This window comes from Zootoca vivipara, chromosome 3 (assembly GCF_963506605.1).
Source record: "Zootoca vivipara chromosome 3, rZooViv1.1, whole genome shotgun sequence".
NCBI lineage: Eukaryota > Metazoa > Chordata > Lepidosauria > Squamata > Lacertidae > Zootoca > Zootoca vivipara.
In genome coordinates this window covers 40,333,922-40,354,312 of record NC_083278.1, presented here as the reverse complement: position 1 = coordinate 40,354,312, position 20,391 = coordinate 40,333,922, and the positions used below count along the sequence as shown (strand labels likewise).

At 44.9% G+C, this 20,391-nt stretch overlaps 2 protein-coding genes across 2 annotated transcripts; one reads left to right on the top strand and one right to left on the bottom strand.

Annotated features, from left to right (window-relative positions):
- Positions 1–151: 151 nt before the first annotated feature.
- SLC35A1 (solute carrier family 35 member A1) lies at positions 152–13,835 on the bottom strand. The gene is made up of 8 exons (XM_035109424.2): positions 13,708–13,835; positions 10,062–10,239; positions 6,595–6,754; positions 5,032–5,184; positions 3,946–4,012; positions 2,480–2,656; positions 1,654–1,788; positions 152–1,323 (listed from the first exon to the last, which is right to left on the bottom strand). The coding sequence occupies exons 1-8, from the start codon at positions 13,721–13,723 to the stop codon at positions 1,193–1,195; spliced, it is 1,017 nt and encodes a 338-aa protein (XP_034965315.1). The 5' UTR covers positions 13,724–13,835; the 3' UTR covers positions 152–1,192.
- On the top strand, positions 13,722–18,973 carry LOC118082762 (zinc finger protein 665-like). Its single transcript, XM_060272278.1, has 5 exons — positions 13,722–13,833; positions 14,768–14,851; positions 16,054–16,170; positions 16,437–18,676; positions 18,830–18,973. Exons 1-5 carry the CDS (start codon positions 13,722–13,724, stop codon positions 18,971–18,973), a joined length of 2,697 nt encoding a protein of 898 aa, XP_060128261.1.
- The last annotated feature ends 1,418 nt before the right edge of the window (positions 18,974–20,391 follow it).

Sequence of the window (20,391 nt, the reverse complement as noted above, 5' to 3'; positions counted from 1 at the left end):
CGATAAGACTACTGGCATAGAACAAAAAGGATTTATAGCTTAACCCAAGGAACACAAGTTTGCTGTATGAATGTCAAGGTAAAAATCCACCTTAGAGTAGATTGCCATGTCTAGAATTTAGGACCTCCTTTCCAGTCTTAGTTTCTCCACTTGAGAAGATTGCATACTCCTCATTGTTTAATTATTAACCGTACATCTTTACAAAGCTGTAGAAAAGCTAAATCAAAACACTTGTCCTTCATGAATTTCAGTGTTGGATTAAGTTGACAAAAATGAACAACTGTACATCTAAGTAGCATTAAATACAGTGACTGTCCCACCCCCATTAAGTTTTATTTGATGCAAGAACAAAGGGCTCAAACCCAAATGGCCCCTGCACTACCTAACTTGCTCAAAAAATTATTTAGCACGCTCAGAATATTAGATGTGCATCAAAAGCATTATACAAAATGGTATTAAAAAACCCAATCACAATAGAAAAAAATCCTCTTACGAGTAGCAGCTTCACTTTTCTTCCTGCTTTCACAGAGTGGATCCAGCAGATCAAAAGCTTAAAAGACATAGAATCCATTTCAGCTACACCTATGTTCACTTCAACAATCAGATGACAGCATTCCGTTTCCCCCCACAACAAGCATCTTGGTTTCATTTTGGCTACGACAGCTAGCTGATTATCAGAGTAATTCAGCAACCGACAATATGAAAGCCAAGGCACAAGCAGATACTGGGAAATGTGTTGTACTGTGTGTCTGAGAATTTGAGATATTTTAAGACTGAATCAACAACTTAGTTAGTAAATGTAGCACCTTTCCTTACAAGAACACGTGAAGAGAATCCCTATTACATGTTTCATCAAAGTGAATTCCAATGGCATTCCCCTCTTTATTTTATATACAATATATATATATATATTTAAAAACTGCACATTCAATTTCTTCATTCTTCTTGGCGAACAAACTCTTCGTAGTTCAACACAAATAGATCAACTTTACACAAAAAGCAGTACTTCACAATTTAGCAAAGTTTCCATCCTCCAGTGTAATCCTTCATTTCACTAATGAGTTACTTCAGTTTTAGTTCAAACAGTCTTGCATTATCAGTTTAAGGCTCTTTTTTTTAAAAAAAAGGGGGGGAACAAACACTCATGTTAAGTCTTTAGATTGTCTTTTTCTATTCTTCATGATGCAAATTATCACACACTAATCAGATTTTGTTTTGACCCTTTTGCTTCTGCTGGCTGGATTTTTGTAGTGTCTTGTCGAGGCAGTCCATACAGGTATATTGAGATGCATACAAGGAGGGCACCGAGAGAGAAGGTGATGGCTAAAGGGAAAAACATAAAAGCACATGGCTTAAAACACACTGATCCAAACAGAAACTCTAGAATACTTTTTTAATATGAAACTCGTTATCAGATTGCTGTGTACTTCATATTTAAGTTCACCTTTATGCTTCACCACATCTGGCAATAATAATAGATGCTGCCATCTTTGAAATGTTAACCTTTGCTGATTTGTTTGTGGGCTGACAACATCAGATTATAATACTATACAATAATACAATTAGCTGACAACAGTTATTCAAGCCCATGCCAAACAAACGCGCCAAAGGAGCGCCACCTAAGATTGTGGACTATGGCCAAAAGCAACGTACTTATCTGTAAGCCAAAGAGGAGGACTGAGGCAACGGTAGAGAGAACGATGGCGGCGGCTGCAGAAAAGCCTTTCATAATGTTGTCAGTGTACTTAACAACAACTGAAGTGTAGAGACCTCCAACGCTGGAAAGGACTAGACAGCAAAAGGAGATATCCCTGTTAATAAAGTGTCTGACATCTTTTTCTTATTTACCATAGAATAAGACAATAGCTTTTTGAAGGATGGAAGATACTGTCCATTTGGGACATGTATCACAACCTCAGAGGATTAAATTTGTGTTCCAGGTGGCATACCCTTGTTCCATGGTACACCAAACCTGGTATTAGTCTATACCTATTAGGTTGCACCAGCAATGCTGTTTACATCCCTACATATCAAGGAAAAAGGCTTGTTTACATCTTGGCTTATTCTCTGAATGGCACCAGCGTGACTAACCTGCCCTACCTGACAGGACCTGCATTTCTTATGCTACCCAAAGTCCCTTTGGAAAGCCAGCACAGCAGTTAGTCTTAACCTTGAATACTTATTTCTTTGTAACCCAGGGAATAAGGCCTGTCTCTTCCCATATCCCTCATGCAGTCTAGCTGATAGTCACCCAAGATTCTTAAGTTCTTGCCAGTATTCAGGAGAGAACTGGTCAGACTCCCCTGGAAAGTGCATGCTTCTGAATTATTTCCTGCAGGACAGTAGACCACTGAATTTAATTTGCTGTGCTCAGTGATGTCTCTGCCCCATAATTTCCCCAAGCTGATCTCATACACCCTGGCCCCAGCTTGAAGAAGAAAAAAGTAGAACTGAAGATAAAAGACAATCAGATACTTACAGATGACAAACCAGACGTATCGGGTATAGCCATAAAAGAAGCCCTTTTCCATTACATTAGCGCCATCAGACATGTAGACACCAGCCAAGGTCACTACGATCCCAGAGAGGTACAGCTGAATGTTCCTGACCCATAAAGATGTATCTGAACTCTTCAGCACTTTCTCAAAATATACCCCTGAAAGGGAAGAGAAGGGAGAGGTGAAACAACGTACAGCTCCTGCCATACATTAAAATTTGATTTCGGGAATTTACCGCACACCACAGAGATCAGAAACCCAGGGTCAACTTGCACCACCTTCCCACCATGCAAGTTTGTGGAAGAGGTGATGCTGAGGTGGGGAACAGCTACAGCAGCCTTCCCCAACCTGATGCCCTCCAACAGGTGTTGTCACCTGAGTCCCATTAGCCCTAACAGGTAGAGCTGATGCTCAGAGATTATAGGAGTTGTCTTACAAAAGAGACCTAGGCTGGGCAGACCTGAGCTATGACATAGGTCGCATCTACAATGTACACTTAAAGCACTCTTAACGGTTTTGGTTTCCCCCAAAGGCTCCTGGGCACTGGGTTTGTTCAGGGTGCTGGGAATTGTAGCTGTGCAACAAACATCTTACATGTTACAGGTAGGTAGCTGTGTTGGTCTGACGTAGTTGAAACAAAAAATAAATAAAAAATTCCTTCCAGTAGCACCTTAGAGACCAACTACCGTAAGTTTGTCATTGGTATGAGCTTTCGTGTGCATGCATGAAGAACATGAAGAAGTGTGCATGCACACGAAAGCTCATACCTATGACAAACTTAGTTGGTCTCTAAGGTGCTACTGGAAGAAACATATTACAGTTCTCAGGATTCTTTGGGAGAAGCAACGGCCGCTAAAGTGGTATAAAAAGACAAAGGTAAAGGACCCCTGACAGTTAAGTCCAGTCGCAAACGACTGGGATTGCGGTGCTCATCTCGCTTTACTGGCCGAGGCAGCCGGCATTTGTCTGCAGACAGTTTTTCCGGGTCATGTGGCCAGCATGACTAAACCGCTTCTGGCAAAACCAGAGCAGTGCACAGAAACACCTTTTACCTTCCCACTGGGGTGGGACCTATTTATCTGCTTGCACCTTGATGTGCTTTCGAACTGCTAGGTTAGCAGGAGCTGGGACCGAACAACGGGAGCTCACCCCGTCGTGGGGATTCGAACCGCCAACCTTCCAATCAGCAAGCCCAAGGCTCAGTGGTTTACACTACAGCGCCACCCGCGTCCCAAAAGTGGTATAAGAGTGCTTTAAATGGCGTGGATGTGACCCAAGACACTTCCCAGAGCTTCTCCCATGTTACATGAGAAGGATGGGAAGGAGCTGTGCTATGGTGTTTTCTAAGCTGGCAAGGTAAAGGAAGAGGGGGCCTTCACTGTCGGACTAGCCACAGTCACAGATAAATTCCTGCTACTTGAAGATAACTTTAACCACAAGGTTTTACCTGCAAATCCTGAACATAAAACAGCAATGGCTATCGCACCGAAGCCTATCAATGGGCTCTGCTCCATCTAAAGAACAAATAAAACCAGAGGAAGTTTATTTATAGCTGCAGTCACTTACAGAAGCCAAGCCAGATCGTTCATTTACTGCAACAACAAAAGATGACTTAGGCCATCTGGCAACATCTGCCAGTGCTATGCAAGCAGCACTACAGAATTTGACTCCCTGTGTGCTCAATTGTCTCTGGGGAAAAGAGAGTGAGAGCCAATGTAGCACAGGCGGTCATCCACTCGCTTAACAGAGCTTCTCCTTTCCTCTCCTGCTAATTCAACCAGCTGCTGCAGGATACTACAACTTAGCTAATTCTTGAAATGCAATGAGGGCATTCATTCATTCACTTACTTACTTACATTTATATACTACCCTTTCTCCCAGAGGAGCGTACGGTGCCAAACAAGTGCTAAAACAGTGAAAAAACAAAATCCAAAGAATATCTTTAAAATGGTTCCAATACAGATGCAGACTGGGAAAGGTCTCAACTTGTTGAAGGCCTTCAGTAGGCACCAAAAAGGCAACAGAGACAGTGCCTGTCTCGTATTCAAAGGGAGGGGCTTCCAAAAGGCAGATGCAAACACACAGAAGGCCCAATTCCTACAGTGTGGAAAGGACATCCTGATTAAGATGGAAGCTGCAGTAGAGCAGGGGTCCCCAAACTAATGCCCGGGGGCCGGATGCGGCCCAATCGCCTTCTAAATCCGGCCCGCGGGTGGTCCAGGAATCGGCATGTTTTTATATGAGTAGAATGTAAAATGCACCTCTGGGTTATTTGTGGGGCATAGGAATGCGTTCATATTTTTTTTCAAAATATAGTCCAGCCCCCCACAAGGTCTGAAGGACAGTAGACCGGTCCCCTGCTGAAAAAGTTTGCTGACCCCTTCAGTAGAGCAACATCTGGAGGGCTGCAATTAATCCACCCCTGCAGTAAACTCTTCCACAATGCCCTTAGGGTAAGATTATGCAACTTAATGCACAAGCAACTTATTTCAGAGAGCAGGTATGGAAAAAGGCTCCCAGTGATCAACTTTACCTGGACTTTTGTGGCCTGAGCTGGCTTCCACTGAACAAGCGTGACTCCACCACACAACATGAAGACTGAGAACCACTGCAGTCTGCTGAGAGAGCGGTTCAGCATCAAGACTGTACATAAAGCAGTACATGGGATCTTTAACTGATAGGTCACCTAGGAAGCCAGAAAGAAAGGGCATGTTTCATTTAGCTATGGGCAAGGTATTAGGAAAAGGGCAGAAAGACAATCTGTTTAATATCTAACCTACTCTATTTAATAACAACAATATAACACAACCGTTATAACAACAATGTAATACAACAAAACATCAAGAAGAATTTTCTGACAGTAAAAGCTGTTTGACAGTGGAACAGACTCCCTCAGGAGGTTGTGGACTCTCCTTCCTTTGAGGTTTCTAAGCAGAGATTGGAATCTTTAGTTGAGATTCCTGCATTGTGGAGGGTGGTGGACTAGATGACCCATCCAACATCATTACTTGGTTCATGTAAGGAATGTTATGTTAATGGCAGGATCTTCATTGGTGAACAATCCCCTTCCTCTCAGGAAAGAGTTACACGCACAGGATGACTTTTCCCTTCCATGACTTGCAGCTGAAAGTGTGAACCATTTTCCATTGAAAAGATACTGCGTCTGAGTTCCTACGAAACAATGCAGAAGTTCTGTTTGGGGTGTTCCGTTTGTGACAGCTGCTTCACACACACAACCTGTCGCTCGATGTTGAAGCCACCAGTTGATGGGCACACTTGCACGAGCTCATCCATAATAGCTCAGGGATGGGGAACATTTGCCAGCCTGAGGGCCACATTCCCCTCTGGACAATGCTTCAGGGGCCACATGCCAGTGGTGGGCATAGAAACTAATGTTTATTTCTTTCTGTTGCCTGGTCTATGACTGCAATAAAGACTGAGTGATGGAATATTAATTTAACCTTTGTACTGTAGGCGTATGTAAGGGGAAGGGCTTATAGAGAAGAGCCCCCGCCCCTCATCAGAAGCAGCCCATCTCCAAGCAGTCATGAAAGCGAAGGGGCAGATGAGGAAAGTCAGGAGACAGAAAGGGAGTGCCAGACCTCTTGCAACATCCAAGAGCCCCTGCTCCACAGGCAGGAAGAGAGGGAAAGGGAGAGAGAGAGGAGAGGAATCAGGCAGACCGCAGACCCCCCACACACACACCGGAATTGAGGAGGAGGAGAAAAGGGAGGAGATTCACTGCTTTTATGTTGGTCCAAATCGCGGAAGGGGGCAGTGCTGGATTCTGATTCGGAATGAGGATACATGAAACCAACACCTCGCTACACTGTAAATAATGTGCACTAATAAAGACTTTTGAAAGACAAGCATGTGGAAGGTCGTTACTCAGGAGTAGTCACAACAACCTTGACAGCGTGTTTCCAGGCACATTAAAAATCTCTCTCTCCCAGACAAGCACAAAGAGTGGTCAGAGTGCCGGGGCTCATTCTAAGCAGGCAAGAACACTCACAGTGGCTACAAAGGAGGACCAATGAGGGGTGTGGCCTGGTAAGGTTAGGGAGTCTGCATCTAACTTCCAAACATCAACCATTACCTGGTAAACGGCTGCATCCAAATTGCTAAGAGCCAGGAAGGCCATGTTGTTCTGGATGGCGTAGACGAGAGACGGGACACTTAATTTGAGTAGCTCTTTAGGGCTGCCCAAGACATTTTCTTTTAAAGATGTCAATAGTTTACCCGGGCTTCCAGTCTCTCTGGAAAATGTTTAAAAAAGAAGAATCTCTGAGCACAAATATGACTGTAGCTGCTTGACAATAGTACAGCAGAACAAGAAAAATCCAGAAATAGCCCAACAGAGAGGCCTAGCCTCACAACCTCTCAGCTGCCAGGATGAGCTTGTCAATAACACCCGCTTCCTATCCTGTATCAATCTTGAGGCCCTCCAAAAAAAGAGAAAAGCAAAAGCCAACTAGAGGAAGGAGAGTCGTGCTGACTGAGTCTCCTGGAAAGCTTAAGATTCACATTCTTCCCCCATCCGCAAGGCAAACAAAGGCTGTAACCGCCTTGAGGGTGACAGAATGCAAACCAGACATTCCAGTTGGCAGTGCTGGAATGAAGACAACATTTGGTTGGGTTGGTTGATTTTAAAACCTCCTCTAAATGTTGCAGTAAGGCAGATTTTTAAAAGTACAGTAGTTAATTAATTAAATTTACGTATCACCCTTTACATACCATTTCAAGGCACCATAAAAACACCAGAAGCTTTGCAGCTGTCCTCTGATGGGGCTCATCGGGTAGGGTTGCCATATTTCAAAAAGTGAGCTTTTTTTGGCAAAGTTATTGCGCTTTTTGTAAAAATGAAATTTATTATTATTATTATAAATGAAATTTGCCAAAATCTATACTTCTGACATAGGCTGCCTTACGTCTGGATTTTCCCAGACATTTAAGTGATTTCCGCCTGGATACTGTTTATGGAGCCCAAATACTGGCTATGCCCGGGAAATTCCGGACATATGGCAACTGTACATTAGGTGAATCTCAGGAATTTTATCTTATACGTACACCACTTTGCTGGCCTCATTTTGGCCACCTGAGATGTCAGCAGTCCTGTTCCTGCTGCAAAAAGGAACAGCTTTGCACATGCATTTTATCCGCCTCTGTGATTTTGTAGTGTATGCAACAACAACAACAAAAGGGGGGGGGGAGGCAGAGGAACACTGTCTTTACTCCTGTGCATGTGAAATTACCCCTGTATGAGAACCAGATCTGGGAGAACAAAAGTAACAGAGTCTGTACATGGGCATTGTAGATACACTTATGTACAGGAAAATGGCAAAATACACAATCTCACAAAATCCAGTACAGTATGACACGTCACCAAATATTGTGAAACAGCAAGAAAGCTGTTTCCCCTTAAATCTACCTCCTGTGACTAAAATGAGGACAGCCTCTTCGTGTCAATGCTATCTCCATATTTTAAAAGTCCAAACCATTGCTTGTGACTTGCTTGTTTAAACTATTCCTGCCAGGGAAGTTGGACTTTCCTGGGACCCAATTTCAAGAATCCATGTCATTTCTGAATTTGATAGGATAGTAATTATGTATTTGGAGTCGGCACAGCATGAAATGTCTTTTTTTCCCCATTTTGCCCTCATAATTACAGGGTGGCTAAAGTGATTACGCAGCTGAAACCAGGCCTCAGAAACGATACTCATAACTAGTGACCTACTTTTTGCCCCTCGAGACTCAACTCTGAGATCTAGCAGTGTTAAGGAGAAGATTGCTTTACTCTGAACACAGAGAACTCATATCAGCCCCCACCGTTCTAATGTGTGCTTCTCAGCTGACATTACAAAGGAAGCGAATGGGATACAACTGCAAGAGAAGGGGAATAAAGCATTTACTCATATTGGATTACATCTGTTGGAAAGTAGAGGTGAGGGCGGCAAAGACAACTGCAGGAGAAGAGATTAAGTCTGACTGACTGCTGGCTTATTCAAAAAGGCAAACTGGTTTTTATTCAAAAAGACAAATGCTGAATGCAGACATACAGTTCAACCAAGGTTAGCACAAACCAGAGGTTATATCAGCCTGAAGAACTAAACTCTCTCCCAGGTTCTGTCCCAGATTCTGGGGTGGACAACTTCTACCCCATTGGCCAACCTTTGCCCTCCAGGGATTCAATTTTGGCCTTAGAGGCAGTTTTTCCCCAAACCACACTCACCTGCTTGTCTCATACCTGACATGACCTGTGTTGTCAGGTGGGGCGGATAGAGGCACAGCTGCCAATTCATATTTGGGAGCCTTAACATGCGTTCCTGATTGCGCATTGGCAAAAGATAAATCTGATTTTGACTCTACCGCCCATCACTTGTTGGATAAGGCTGTGCTTTACTGAGCTCCCTGTGGGGATTTCACCCACACACCCAATAGCTGCAAAAAGCTGGTGGGTGGTAAAGCCAAAGCCTCGGACACTTTAAGCACCATCATTGTGACCTCAGGTAATTGACAGGTGGGTGGCCCCACCCACCATGACAGAACCAAGACAAAGATTAGCAAACCCACTTCAGGATAGAAATTCTACATTGCAATTTGCAGTCTATACTTAACCATGATTGAAGTCAGCAGTGGGGTAACCTGTGACCTTCCAGCTGTTGCTGGTCTACAACTCCCATCAGCCTCTGCCAGAATGACCAATGGCCAGGGATTATGGGAGCTGGAGGGCCAAAGGTGCAAAGCATGTTACCCTTGCTGCAGAGCATGTTACTGAATAAGCTAGAGCTTCATAAACAACCTTTATAAACTCACAGATTTTGGGAAATATTGAGGTTCTGAGAGACAGAGAGGCTAGAGAAATTCCTACCCAAGGCTGCACCACTGTACTGTACCATGTTACAACATACAGCAAGAACAGTGACTTACTGAAAGTGCCCAAGCATTCTACCATGAGGCTCAAGGCCAGCTCTACCATTACCAAGATGAGGCAGCAGGTCTGGGGTCCCATTAAAACACAAATAAGAGTCTATTATTCGTATGTTACCAGCATGGGGGAGAAGCCATTTGAATACCATAGCTTCTGTGTAGGCTAAAAGAAGTCATAGGTGCCCTGTGATTGAGAATCCTTCCAGAACATAGTAGGCATATTTGAGGGAGGACAGGTCAACATTGTTCAGAGGATTGCTTCTAATCCTTAAATACCGCCTTAGTGAGAATACAAATTCTTCTTGAATGACTCTGAAGACTCCTGCCTACACCAACCCAGAAACCTGCCAGCCAAGCATCCATACTTAATTTACACAGTCTTCTGAACCTTATCCAAAGCAATGAACTCAAGGCAGAGACACCTATTCATAAAAGAGATTAGGAAACTAAAATGGTGGGTGGTTTTCACTTGTTTAAAAACCAATCTTTTCGAGAAGGACTCCTCTGATACCACCTGCTCACAGAAGCCTAACACAGTCCACATGAACCATAGCAAGAAACAAAACAAGGAAAATAAAAGAAACAGAAAAAGAGCAAATACACTATTCCAATTTACTCATCGACATTTATACTTACTTTGCTAAAATGCCCAAACTTAGGAATAGCTTGATAACTTCTGTAATGCAAACAGCTGTAGTTGAAAAGTACAAAACTGTTTCTGTTGTTCTCGTGTATCGCAAAGCTACTGTATATGTTGCAGCCACCAAGGTCATCACCGTCAAGCAGTACAACTTAAAAAGCAAGCTGACATTTTCTGAAAAACAAAAGCATCGCTCTATTGGACATGAGAAGTGAACCACCTTGACAGCTACAGTGAAGTTATGTTTGCTGTTTGGTCCTTAGAAAACAGGTTTTAAAACAGGAACATTCTATATTCAAAAAGCTATGGCAGGCCTGCTGTAGAAACATTACGGTTAACCATTATAAGGATTTGCACCCAAAACTTGCGGGTGACTTTGTTGGTGGTGCCACCACTAGGGGATGCCTTGTTGGCACTGATTTATGATAGGGCCTTCTTGGTGGTGGTTTCCTCAATTGTGGAAAACCCTCCCTGGTGAGGCACATCTGTCTCCTTCACAAATAAGTTTCAGGAGGAACTTTAAAATGTTCCTGTTTACCAAGGCATTTGATGGCCAAAAGATACTGTTCCTGGCAACTCTGAAATAAGGCTATGTTACTGCTTTCATATGTTTTTAATTGGTTTGGGATGTTTTGAACATGTTTTATTTTTAACTGCATTGGTTTATCACTAGTGTGTTTGCCCTGGGCTCCTTTGGGAGGGAGGGATATACATTTAATTAATTGTTTAATTGATAAGCATTAACCGATTGATTAGCATGCCAAAGTAGCCCTGCTCATCCCCTGTCAGAAGGGCTAATGTGGGGCCAGGGCTCAAAGGCCCTTCAAACTGGTGTGGGAGAGTGCCTTATCGCACTCTCGGCTCTCTAGATCAGAGGTTTCCAAACTTTTCATGTTGGTGGAACACTTTTTAGATATGCATCATTTCGTGACACAGTAATTCAGTTTTATTAGCAAACTGGAGGTTAAATTAACCCCTTCCCAGCCCAGAGAGGAGGGTGGGGAGTGTTCGCATGACACACTGCAGCTGACACACTAACATGTCACGACACAGAGTTTGGAAAGCTCTGGTCTAGATAATTGTAGGCTATTTTCAAAATGGTACCTCATCTGGCACCTATAACTGTTCTTGAAACCAAAGGCCAACAGAAATACAGTAAATGAAATTATTTCCACATACTGGTTTTAGCATCAGCAAATAAGAAGCTACTAATCAAGGAACTTCAGATTCTTCATAAGATGTATAGTAGAACAGCCATCATCTAGTCCAGGCATCCCCAAACTTTGGCCCTCCAGATGTTTTGGACTACAATTCCCATCTTCCCCAACCACTGGTCCTGTTAGCTAGGGATCATGGGAGTTGTAGGCCAAAACATCTGGAGGGCCGCAGTTTGGGGGTGCCTGATCTAGTCTCTGGCCACCAAAAATAACATAGTTACAGTTGAATTGGACTGTTGATTAAACAATTTATCTTTAACTGTATAAACCTTTATTTCGTTATTAACTCAACAGTGAATGCATGAATCATTACACCATATTCTGATATGACTGGGAATTACTAAATCCTGTTACTCATACACCTTGACTGTGTAAACATCCCTGCAAGGTACAAGTAATACATGCACTGTTGCACTAATTTAAACTGAGTACATCCTGAGTAATTTAAATTGAGTACAATATAACTCTATTTCCTTCAGCCTAATTCAGGTGTATATCAAACTAAATGCAAACAGCAGAATTATCTGCAAAAGATGCAATTATCACTGTGTGGGGAAAGCAGATTCCTCTCTCATCCTAGAAACCCAGGGCCATCCAAGGAAGCTGAATGTTGGAAGCTTCAGGGCAGACAAAAGAAAGTACTTCTTCAGGCAGCACATATATAGTTAAACTTTGGAATTTGGTCTCACAAGATGTAGTGATGGTCACCATCTCAGATTGCTTTTTATAAAAAAAGAACAGGCAAATTCATGGAGGATAAACCCATCAATGGGACGCAGGTGGCGCTGTGGGTTAAACCACTGAGCCTAGGGCTTGCCGATCGGAAGGTCGGCAGTTGCTCGGTCCCAGCTCCTGCCAACCTAGCAGTTCAAACAGGGCCGTCTTAAGCACCTTTGGCGCCCTGGTGTGACGGATCCCGCCGCCGCCCCATTTTCCAGCGCGACGGGTGGGTGGGTGGCCGGGCTCAGCGTGCAGCGCGGTCGCCGAGGGCGCTGCTGTGTGACGGGCGGGCTGGCGGGCTTGCTGCGCGGCCGGCGGGTGGGCAGGCACGGCTGCGTGACGCCCCCCCCTGGCGGGCCGGCGCCATGGCGCCCTGCGCCACCCAGCCTGGCTGTAGAGCTGGCCCTGAGTTCAAAAGCACGTCAAAGTGCAAGTAGATAAATAGCAGGAATAGCTACAGCAGGAAGGTAAACAGCGTTTCCCTGTGCTGCTCTGGTTTGCCAGAAGTGGCTTTGTCATGGAAGCTGTACGCCGGATCCCTTGGCCAATAACGCGAGATGAGCGCCGCAACCCCAGAGTTGGTCACGACTGGACCTGATGATCAAGGGTCCCTTTACCTTTACCTAAACCTATCAATGGCTATTGTACCTCCACTGTAGAAGGCACTATTCCTCTGAATTTCAGTTACTGGGAATCTTGAGAAGAGTGCTGCCGCCCTCAGCTCCTACCTGCAGGCTAGCCATAGGCATCTGGTTGGCCTCTGTGAGAACAAGATGTTGGACTAGATGGGCCATTGGTGTGATCCAACAGAGATCATCTAACGTCCTTATAACAACGCACACACAAAAGTGCTATGCGTAAAGAAGTCTATTTGGCCCAATTTTTCAGAAACGGGAGAAAGCACGTTTCTAACACCACAACGATAGGCAAGCCACTTCTTTGCATTACAATTTCATGTATCCCTAGATGCATTTATTTTCTAATGTGAAAACCTCTCTCCTAGCATTTCAGACCGATTAATACATACGCATGGATCTAGAGAAAGAGCTTGCCTTCTAGACCAGGGTCATTGCACAAGAACAGCTATTATAATAGGTTGCCAAGTGAGTGACACGGAGCATCATCAGACACCGTTTGCATGAAAGGATGATGCGAGAAGCGGCTAAAGGTTTCCAAGTCTGTGTTCACAGACGAAGTCTGCGATATTTCCATGCTCGGAGGGAGCTTCAAGGGGGGACTATTCTTTCGCCTAAGCAACCTGAAGCAGAGGGAATGGGGAGCGGAAATTCGTTGTGATTAACATTTTGGGTTCAACCCCCACAAATCCTGCCAGCGGCCCTGGCGAGACCCCGACATGCCAATGTCTTTAAAGAGGGAGGAAGCATTATCTTCCATCGATGAACCTTAGACTATTTCGCCTCCTTAACACAAGAGCAGAGAGACCCCCCTGAGCGAGAGCCGCTTCCCAGCAGAGCAGCCAGGCAGCCGGGCCGGGTTTGTTGCCCCCCGGAGTCCCCGGTGCCAGTCACCTCCCCGCCCGCGTTATCAGGCAGGTCTCCAAACTCCCCCACCCCCACTTCACATCCCACCCCTGCCTTCCAAGTAACATGATGACGCCTGGCTATTTGCCTCAGTAGAACGGACTGTTCCATTTACGCATAACGGGGAGAACGGCGGCGGCGGCGGCAGGGTGCCTCTCACTCACCTTTCGGAAGCGCCATGGTATCCAAAAGGAATCCGTCTCCGCAAGCGCTCAAGCCCGCCCCGCCAAGCCTCCCAGTATACGAGAGACAGCAACCGTCGGAGGCTAGAGCGGACCAGCCGCTCTATGGTTGGAGCGCAGTATGACTCGTTACTTCCGCCGGAAGCCATGGGAATGTCCTCAGGAGGGGGAATCGCGCGGGTTCGCGCGCAGCCTGCTGCGGTTTAAAACGTTACATGAGTTCATAGTGGATACTTTCACGTATATAGCACGTTACTCTGCACTACGGTATCATATGTACGCGCTATTAATTTGTGACTTATATATAAGTAGTGATGTATGGAAGTGAGAGCTGGACCATAAAGAAGATTTTTTTTTTACAAATATGTAAAGAAAACCACAATTTTTTATCAAAGGTTTGTCAGTGCCAATGAAAACTAATAGATGAGTAGAAAAATAACCTATCCATGTGACGCTGAAACAAAAACCTTGCACATCCACTATGTAAAAGAATGAAAGTCTACTTATCCCCCTTCTCTCCCCCCCCCCACCTTATACTGCATGCAGCAGAGCTTTCCAAACTTTTCATGTTGGTGACACACTTTTTAGACATGCATCATTTTGCAGCAGAGTAATTCAGTTTTGCATCATTTCGCGATGCAGTAATTCAGTTTCCCTAGCAAAACAGATTTTAAACTAACTCCAGCCCCGGGAGGAATGTGGGGAGCATTTGTAAGACACACCTACACACTGCAGCCGACACACTAATGTGTCGCGACACACCGTTTGGAAAGCGTATAGGGCATTAAAGTCTCACATTGCATATAAATGATCTGAAGAAAGGACTTTTATGATCTGAAAACAGACGATGTATGCACTTTTTTGGTAACCCAAGAAAATCTTTAATAAAAACAATGAAGTTGCAAGCCTCTATGGGGAAGACAAAATTCCCACTCTGCGCTTGCCACCAAAGGTGTTCCTGAGGTGCTGCAGTTATTGCTGAGGGTGTTTTGTCATTACAGAGACTGCTAACCTTTGAGGACGTGGCTGTTTATTTCGCCAGGGTCGAAAGGGCCCTCCCTGCTGGACGTTGGTCGAAGAGCAAGGGAGGCCATGCTAGAGAATGAGGGGAACGTGGCCTCTCTGGGTAAGGAGCTTCCTCCCTCCCTGCAAGAGTCTGAAGCCGTCCTTCCGGGACATTTTCTTGTCATGTTGCTTTTGGGGAGGAAGGGTATTTGGGGAGCAGGTTTGGTGCACGAGAGCTGCAAATGTACTTTATTCCAAATGCCTTGCATTTTGATCCCACCTTTTCCCCCTCCAAGGAGCTCAAGGTGGGCTACACGGGTCTCCCCCTCAATTAATCCCCACAACAAACCCCGGACAGCCTCGGCCCAGTATACCTGAAAAAGCCTCTCCAGCCCCATCGGTCAGCCCGGACACTGAGGCCCACCTCCTCCGAGGGTCTTCTGCCGATTCCCTCACCACGAGAAGCAAAGTTACAGGGAAGCAGGCAGAGGGAGCCTTCTTGGTAGTGGCGCCCTCTCTGTGGAACGCCTTCCCACCAGATGTCAAGGAAATAAACAAATATAACCTTTAGAAGACGTTTGAATGCAGCCCTGTATCAGGAAGTTTTTATGTTTGATATTTTATTATGCTTTTATATGTGCTGGAAGCTGCACAGAGTGGATGGGGCAACCCAGTCAGATGGGTGGGGTAGAAACAAGAAAGTAGTAGTAGTAAGCTAGCATAGATGTAGAGACTTGTGTGTGGGTGTAAGGTAGGATTCTGTGTAAAATTAAAGATTTCGGATGGGCAGGGAATAACAACAGCAACAATCTCTCTGAGGTAGGCTAGCCCTGAGGGAATGACTGGACAAATATTTCCCGATGAGTTTCATGGCTGAGGCGGGATTTGAACCCAGGTCTCCAACGTTCTAGTCTTGCACTTTAACCACTGTGCTGCACTTTAGCTGTATAAAATGAGTTTACTGGCGTGTGATGGACCCCCCCCCCAGCGTAACAGCAACAGTCTGCAAGCACCATCCAGGTTCCTTCCCTGGGGTCCTGGCAGTGCTGTCCCGAACCCCCACCCCCCAGACATCTTCAGTAGTCCTCCCTCAACCTTCCGACACAGAGCGAAGGACCACCTTGCCCCCCCCCCACAAACATCCAGCCCCCTAACCCAAGCTGTTTAGTTACGGGTTCTCCTTCTCCAGAAATGTTTGAGGGAGCTTTGGATGAACAGCCATTGGAGATGGTTTGGGCCATGAGGCAGAATGCTTGCTTCTCCTCACTTCTTCTTCCTCCTCCTCCTCCTCTTCTTCCTTCTTCTCACTTCTTTCCCGCGTAGCCCTGCTGCTTCCCAAGATGAGCCTCGTCCCCAGCGCAGAGCAAACAGAAGAGTCCAGGCCCCCACAATATCAGATCTCAGACGGAACAGGAGCTGCCATTTCGGACACCAGCTCAGGTGAGGCGGTTTGGGTGGGATGACGAGTCGTTTCAGAGTTTCTCCTCTGTTGATGGGAATTGGCAAGAAACATGTTCTCTGTTACTTCATCAACAAAATAAATAAAAATAGCTCTTCCACTGGTTATACCATATGCAGTGGTGAGCGGGGAGAGAAGTGGTATGACCTCCATCTCTCATGCATCATCTGTCTAACCATCTCAGGTTGGATTCTGAGGCTACTTCTCTGCCATCTTCTAACCCTGATTCCGCTTTGTTCATTCTCAGCAGGAAACTTGAGGAGGAAACATTTCAGCCCAGAGTATGGCCGATGCTTTGCCTTCAGATTGGCTCTTGCCAGACACCAGAGAATCCACACAGGGGAGAAGATCCAGGAAAACTCTGAGAGCGGGGAATGTTTGGGTCAGAATTCGGAGCTTGCGAGCCATTTGGAACCCCCCAAGTCTTCGGAGTTCAGGAAGGTTCTTGTTCATCAGCCCATCGTTCTGATCCACCAGAACATCCATACAGGAGGAGATAACTCATATCGCAGTTTGGAGTGTGGGGAAGGTTTTTCCCAACTTTCAGATTTTGTGAAACATGAAAGAGGCCACATGGGAGAAAAACACTGCAAATATGGCGAGAGTAGGATCGGGTTCCCCAAGAGATCACAGCTTTGTGAACACTGTAAAGTCTACACAGGAGAGAAGCCCCACAAATGCAGTGTGTGTGGGTTATGCTTTTCTGTTAGGTCAAAACTTGTTAACCATCAGCGAACGCACACTGGAGAAAAACCCTATAAATGCCTGGAGTGTGGGAAATCATTTGCTCACAAGTCAGGCCTTGTAATCCATCAGAGAACCCACACAGGAGAATGGCCCCAAAAGTGCCTGGAGTGTGGAAAATGTTTCCCCTCAAAAACAAATCTCAGGCGACACCAGAGAATCCACACAGGAGAGAAGCCCTATGAATGTAGAGAGTGTGGGAAATGTTTTTATGAGAAGGCTGTCCTTCTGAGGCATCAGACTGTTCACACTGGAGAGATGCCCCATAAATGTGTGGAGTGTGGGAAAAGCTTTATTTCAGCATCGGAACTTGTAATCCACCGGAGAATCCACACAGGGGAGAAACCGTATGAATGTGTGGAGTGTGGGAGACGGTTTTCCCAGAAACAGCACCTCCCCAGACATCAGAAGGTGCATACGGGAGAGAAACCCTACAGATGCATGGAGTGTGGGAAATGCTTTGCTAGCCTGTCAGAGCTTCGTGTACATGAAAGGATACACACAGGAATGAGACCATATGAATGTGGAGAGTGTGGAAAATGTTTTTCTGTTTCATCAGGCCTTACTGTTCATAGGCGAGTCCACACAGGAGAAAAGCCACATAAATGTTTGGACTGTGGAATGTCATTTACTTTAGCACATCGTCTTAGGGGGCACCAGAGAATCCACACTGGGGAGAAACCCTACAAATGCACCAAGTGTGGAAAATGCTTTTCCCAGAAACAACACCTCAAGCGGCATGAAAAAATCCACACTGGGGAGAAACCCTACAAATGCACCGAGTGTGGAAAATGCTTTCCCCAGAAATCATACCTTCATGTACACCAGAGAATCCACACAGGAGTGAGGCCATATGAATGTGGAGAGTGTGGGAAATGTTTTTCTGTTTCATCAGGCCTTACTGTTCATAGGAGAGTCCACACAGGAGAAAAGCCACATAAATGTTTAGACTGTGGAATGTCATTTACTTTAGCACAAAGTCTTAGGGAGCACCAGAGAACCCACACAGGAGAGAAACCCCACAAATGCTTGGAGTGTGGCAAATGTTTTTCAAGGAAAGGCACCCTTGTGAAACATCAGAGAACCCACACAGGAGTGAGGCCATATGAATGTGGAGAATGTGGAAAATGTTTTTCTACTTCATCAGGCCTTACTGTTCATAGGAGAGTCCACACAGGAGAAAAGCCACATAAATGTTTAAACTGTGGAATGTCATTTACTTTAGCACAAAGTCTTAGGGGGCACCAGAGAACCCACACAGGAGAGAAACCCCACAAATGCTTGGAGTGTGGCAAATGTTTTTCAAGGAAAGGCACCCTTGTGAACCACCAGAGAACCCACACAGGAGTGAGGCCATATGAATGTGGAGAATGTGGAAAATGTTTTTCTTTCTCATCAGGCCTTACTGTTCATAGGAGAGTCCACACAGGAGAAAAGCCACATAAATGTTTAGATTGTGGAATGTCATTTACTTTAGCGCAAAATCTTAGGGGGCACCAGAGAACCCACACAGGAGAGAAACCCTATAAATGCATGGAGTGTGAAAAATCATTTTCTCAGAAACAACACCTCAAGCGGCATGAAAAAATCCACACTGGGGAAAAGCCCTACATATGCATGGAGTGTGAAAAATGTTTTGCCCACAAATCATACCTTCATGTACACCAGAGAATCCACACAGGAGCGAGGCCATATGAATGTGGAGAGTGTGGGAAATGTTTTTCTTTCTCATCAGGCCTTACTGTTCATAGGAGAGTCCACACAGGAGAAACGCCACATAAATGTTTAGATTGTGGAATGTCATTTACTTTAGCAGAAAACCTTAGGGGGCACCAGAGAACCCACACAGGAGAGAAACCCCACAAATGCTTGGAGTGTGAAAAATCATTTTCTCAGAAGTCATACCTTGTGATCCATCAGAGGATCCACACAGGAGAAAAACCTTACAAGTGCTTGGAGTGTGGGAAATGTTTTTCTCAGTCAGCACATTTTCGCAGACACCAGAAAGTCCACACAGGAGGAGACCTTCCCAATGTGTAGAGTGTGGGAAATGTGTTTTTCACAGAGTGGAAACCTTCAAAGGAATAAAGAGCATATAAATGTTGGGAGTGCAAGGAATGTTTTCATCAGTCCCTTGTTCTCTTGAGTCCCTCGTTTGAGTTTCGCCAGCGAACGTCAACATTGGCCCGGGCTCTCTGCAGCAAATAATGTAATAGGTTAAAGTCTGGTACAATAACAAAATTGTAAAATATACAGTTTGGGGTTTTCCCCCCTTTACACTGTTTCCGTTTATCTTTTTCTCTCTTATTTACGTCTCACCATGTTTAGCGCATGTATAATTATGTACTTGTTGAACTTGCAATAAAGTTGTGGGTTTTTTAAGTTATACTGCTTACTTGGCTTCTCTTGCTTTGCTTAAATTAATAAAAGTGTCTTCCTGTTCCTTTGTCGTCACCAAAGAGTACATTGGGGTGGGGAATTCAAAACTGTTTTAAGCCATGAGCAAAATATTTCCTTCGCTCCTCACCTCTAAAACATAGCATTTTTTATCACGAAGGGGGGAAAGCCTCCCAAAACTCCTTTGGAATGTGAAAAATCCTACTTCCTCCCTCCTTTAAAAATTTCATTTGTTGAAAATCAAAGTAGTGCATACAAAAAAACTCCAAGTCAGAAAAACACTGCCAGTGAATTCAGCCTGATGCATTCTCACTTTATGCAAGATAAGAAAAACAAAATTTAAAAAGGGAATAAAAAACTAATGAGTAAGACTACTAACATACTAAGTACACTGAAGTTCGAATTTCAAAGCATCATAAAGTAAATGTACATTTTCCATTTTGCTCTTGGTATTCCTTTACTGATATTTTTACCATTCTGCTTTGAGGTTTGTTTGTTTTTCGAATGGTCCAGTGGAGGACAACTTTCAGTAAACAAATAAACGAATAAGATCTCCTTGGTTTTGAAAAGTGCCAAATTCCTCTGGTGGCAACCTCGATGGGGGCTTAAGGCAGTTTTACACTGGAAGTGAGTGAGGTTGCTCAGCATCTGCTTCTTTCGCCTCTTGCGAATGAGAAAGGGGATTGCAGAGAAAGCAGTGTTTGGCTAGCTGCAGCAGCCAAAATACTCTTATTTCTATCCCCGCTATTAAAAATGTGTTGGGTGAGTCTTAGCCAGAAGGCAGGACACCACTGTAGCAGCCCAGCTGCATTTTTCCTATCTTGCCTTTTCTCCAAGGGGCTCAGGGCGGCCTCTGGTGCTCTCCGCTTTCATAGCTACCATCACAACACTGTGAGGTGGGTCAGCTTGAGAGGCCGCCAACAGCCACAGGTCGCTCCCTGATCAGTACGATTTGTTTAGATGGGGGCATGAGACTCTTAATCTCGGGGTCATGGCTTTAAGCCCTCAAGCCACGCTCTTCCACTGACCTCCAGCTTGCTGTAGCAATATAGGAATGACGG

Coding starts and splice junctions, on each gene's coding strand:
- LOC118082762 (XM_060272278.1), top strand. CDS start 13,722: ATGGTATCCAAAAGGAATCCGTCTCCGCAAGCGCTCAAGCCCGCCCCG. Junction 14,852..16,053: donor GGGGAACGTGGCCTCTCTGG/GTAAGGAGCTTC, acceptor TTTCCCGCGTAG/CCCTGCTGCTTCCCAAGATG. Junction 18,677..18,829: donor CTTTCTCATCAGGCCTTACT/GTTCATAGGAGA, acceptor TCATTTTCTCAG/AAGTCATACCTTGTGATCCA.
- SLC35A1 (XM_035109424.2), bottom strand. Junction 5,185..6,594: donor TGGATGCAGCCGTTTACCAG/GTAATGGTTGAT, acceptor CTGGCTTCCTAG/GTGACCTATCAGTTAAAGAT. Junction 1,789..2,479: donor ATACGTCTGGTTTGTCATCT/GTAAGTATCTGA, acceptor TTTGCTGTCTAG/TCCTTTCCAGCGTTGGAGGT.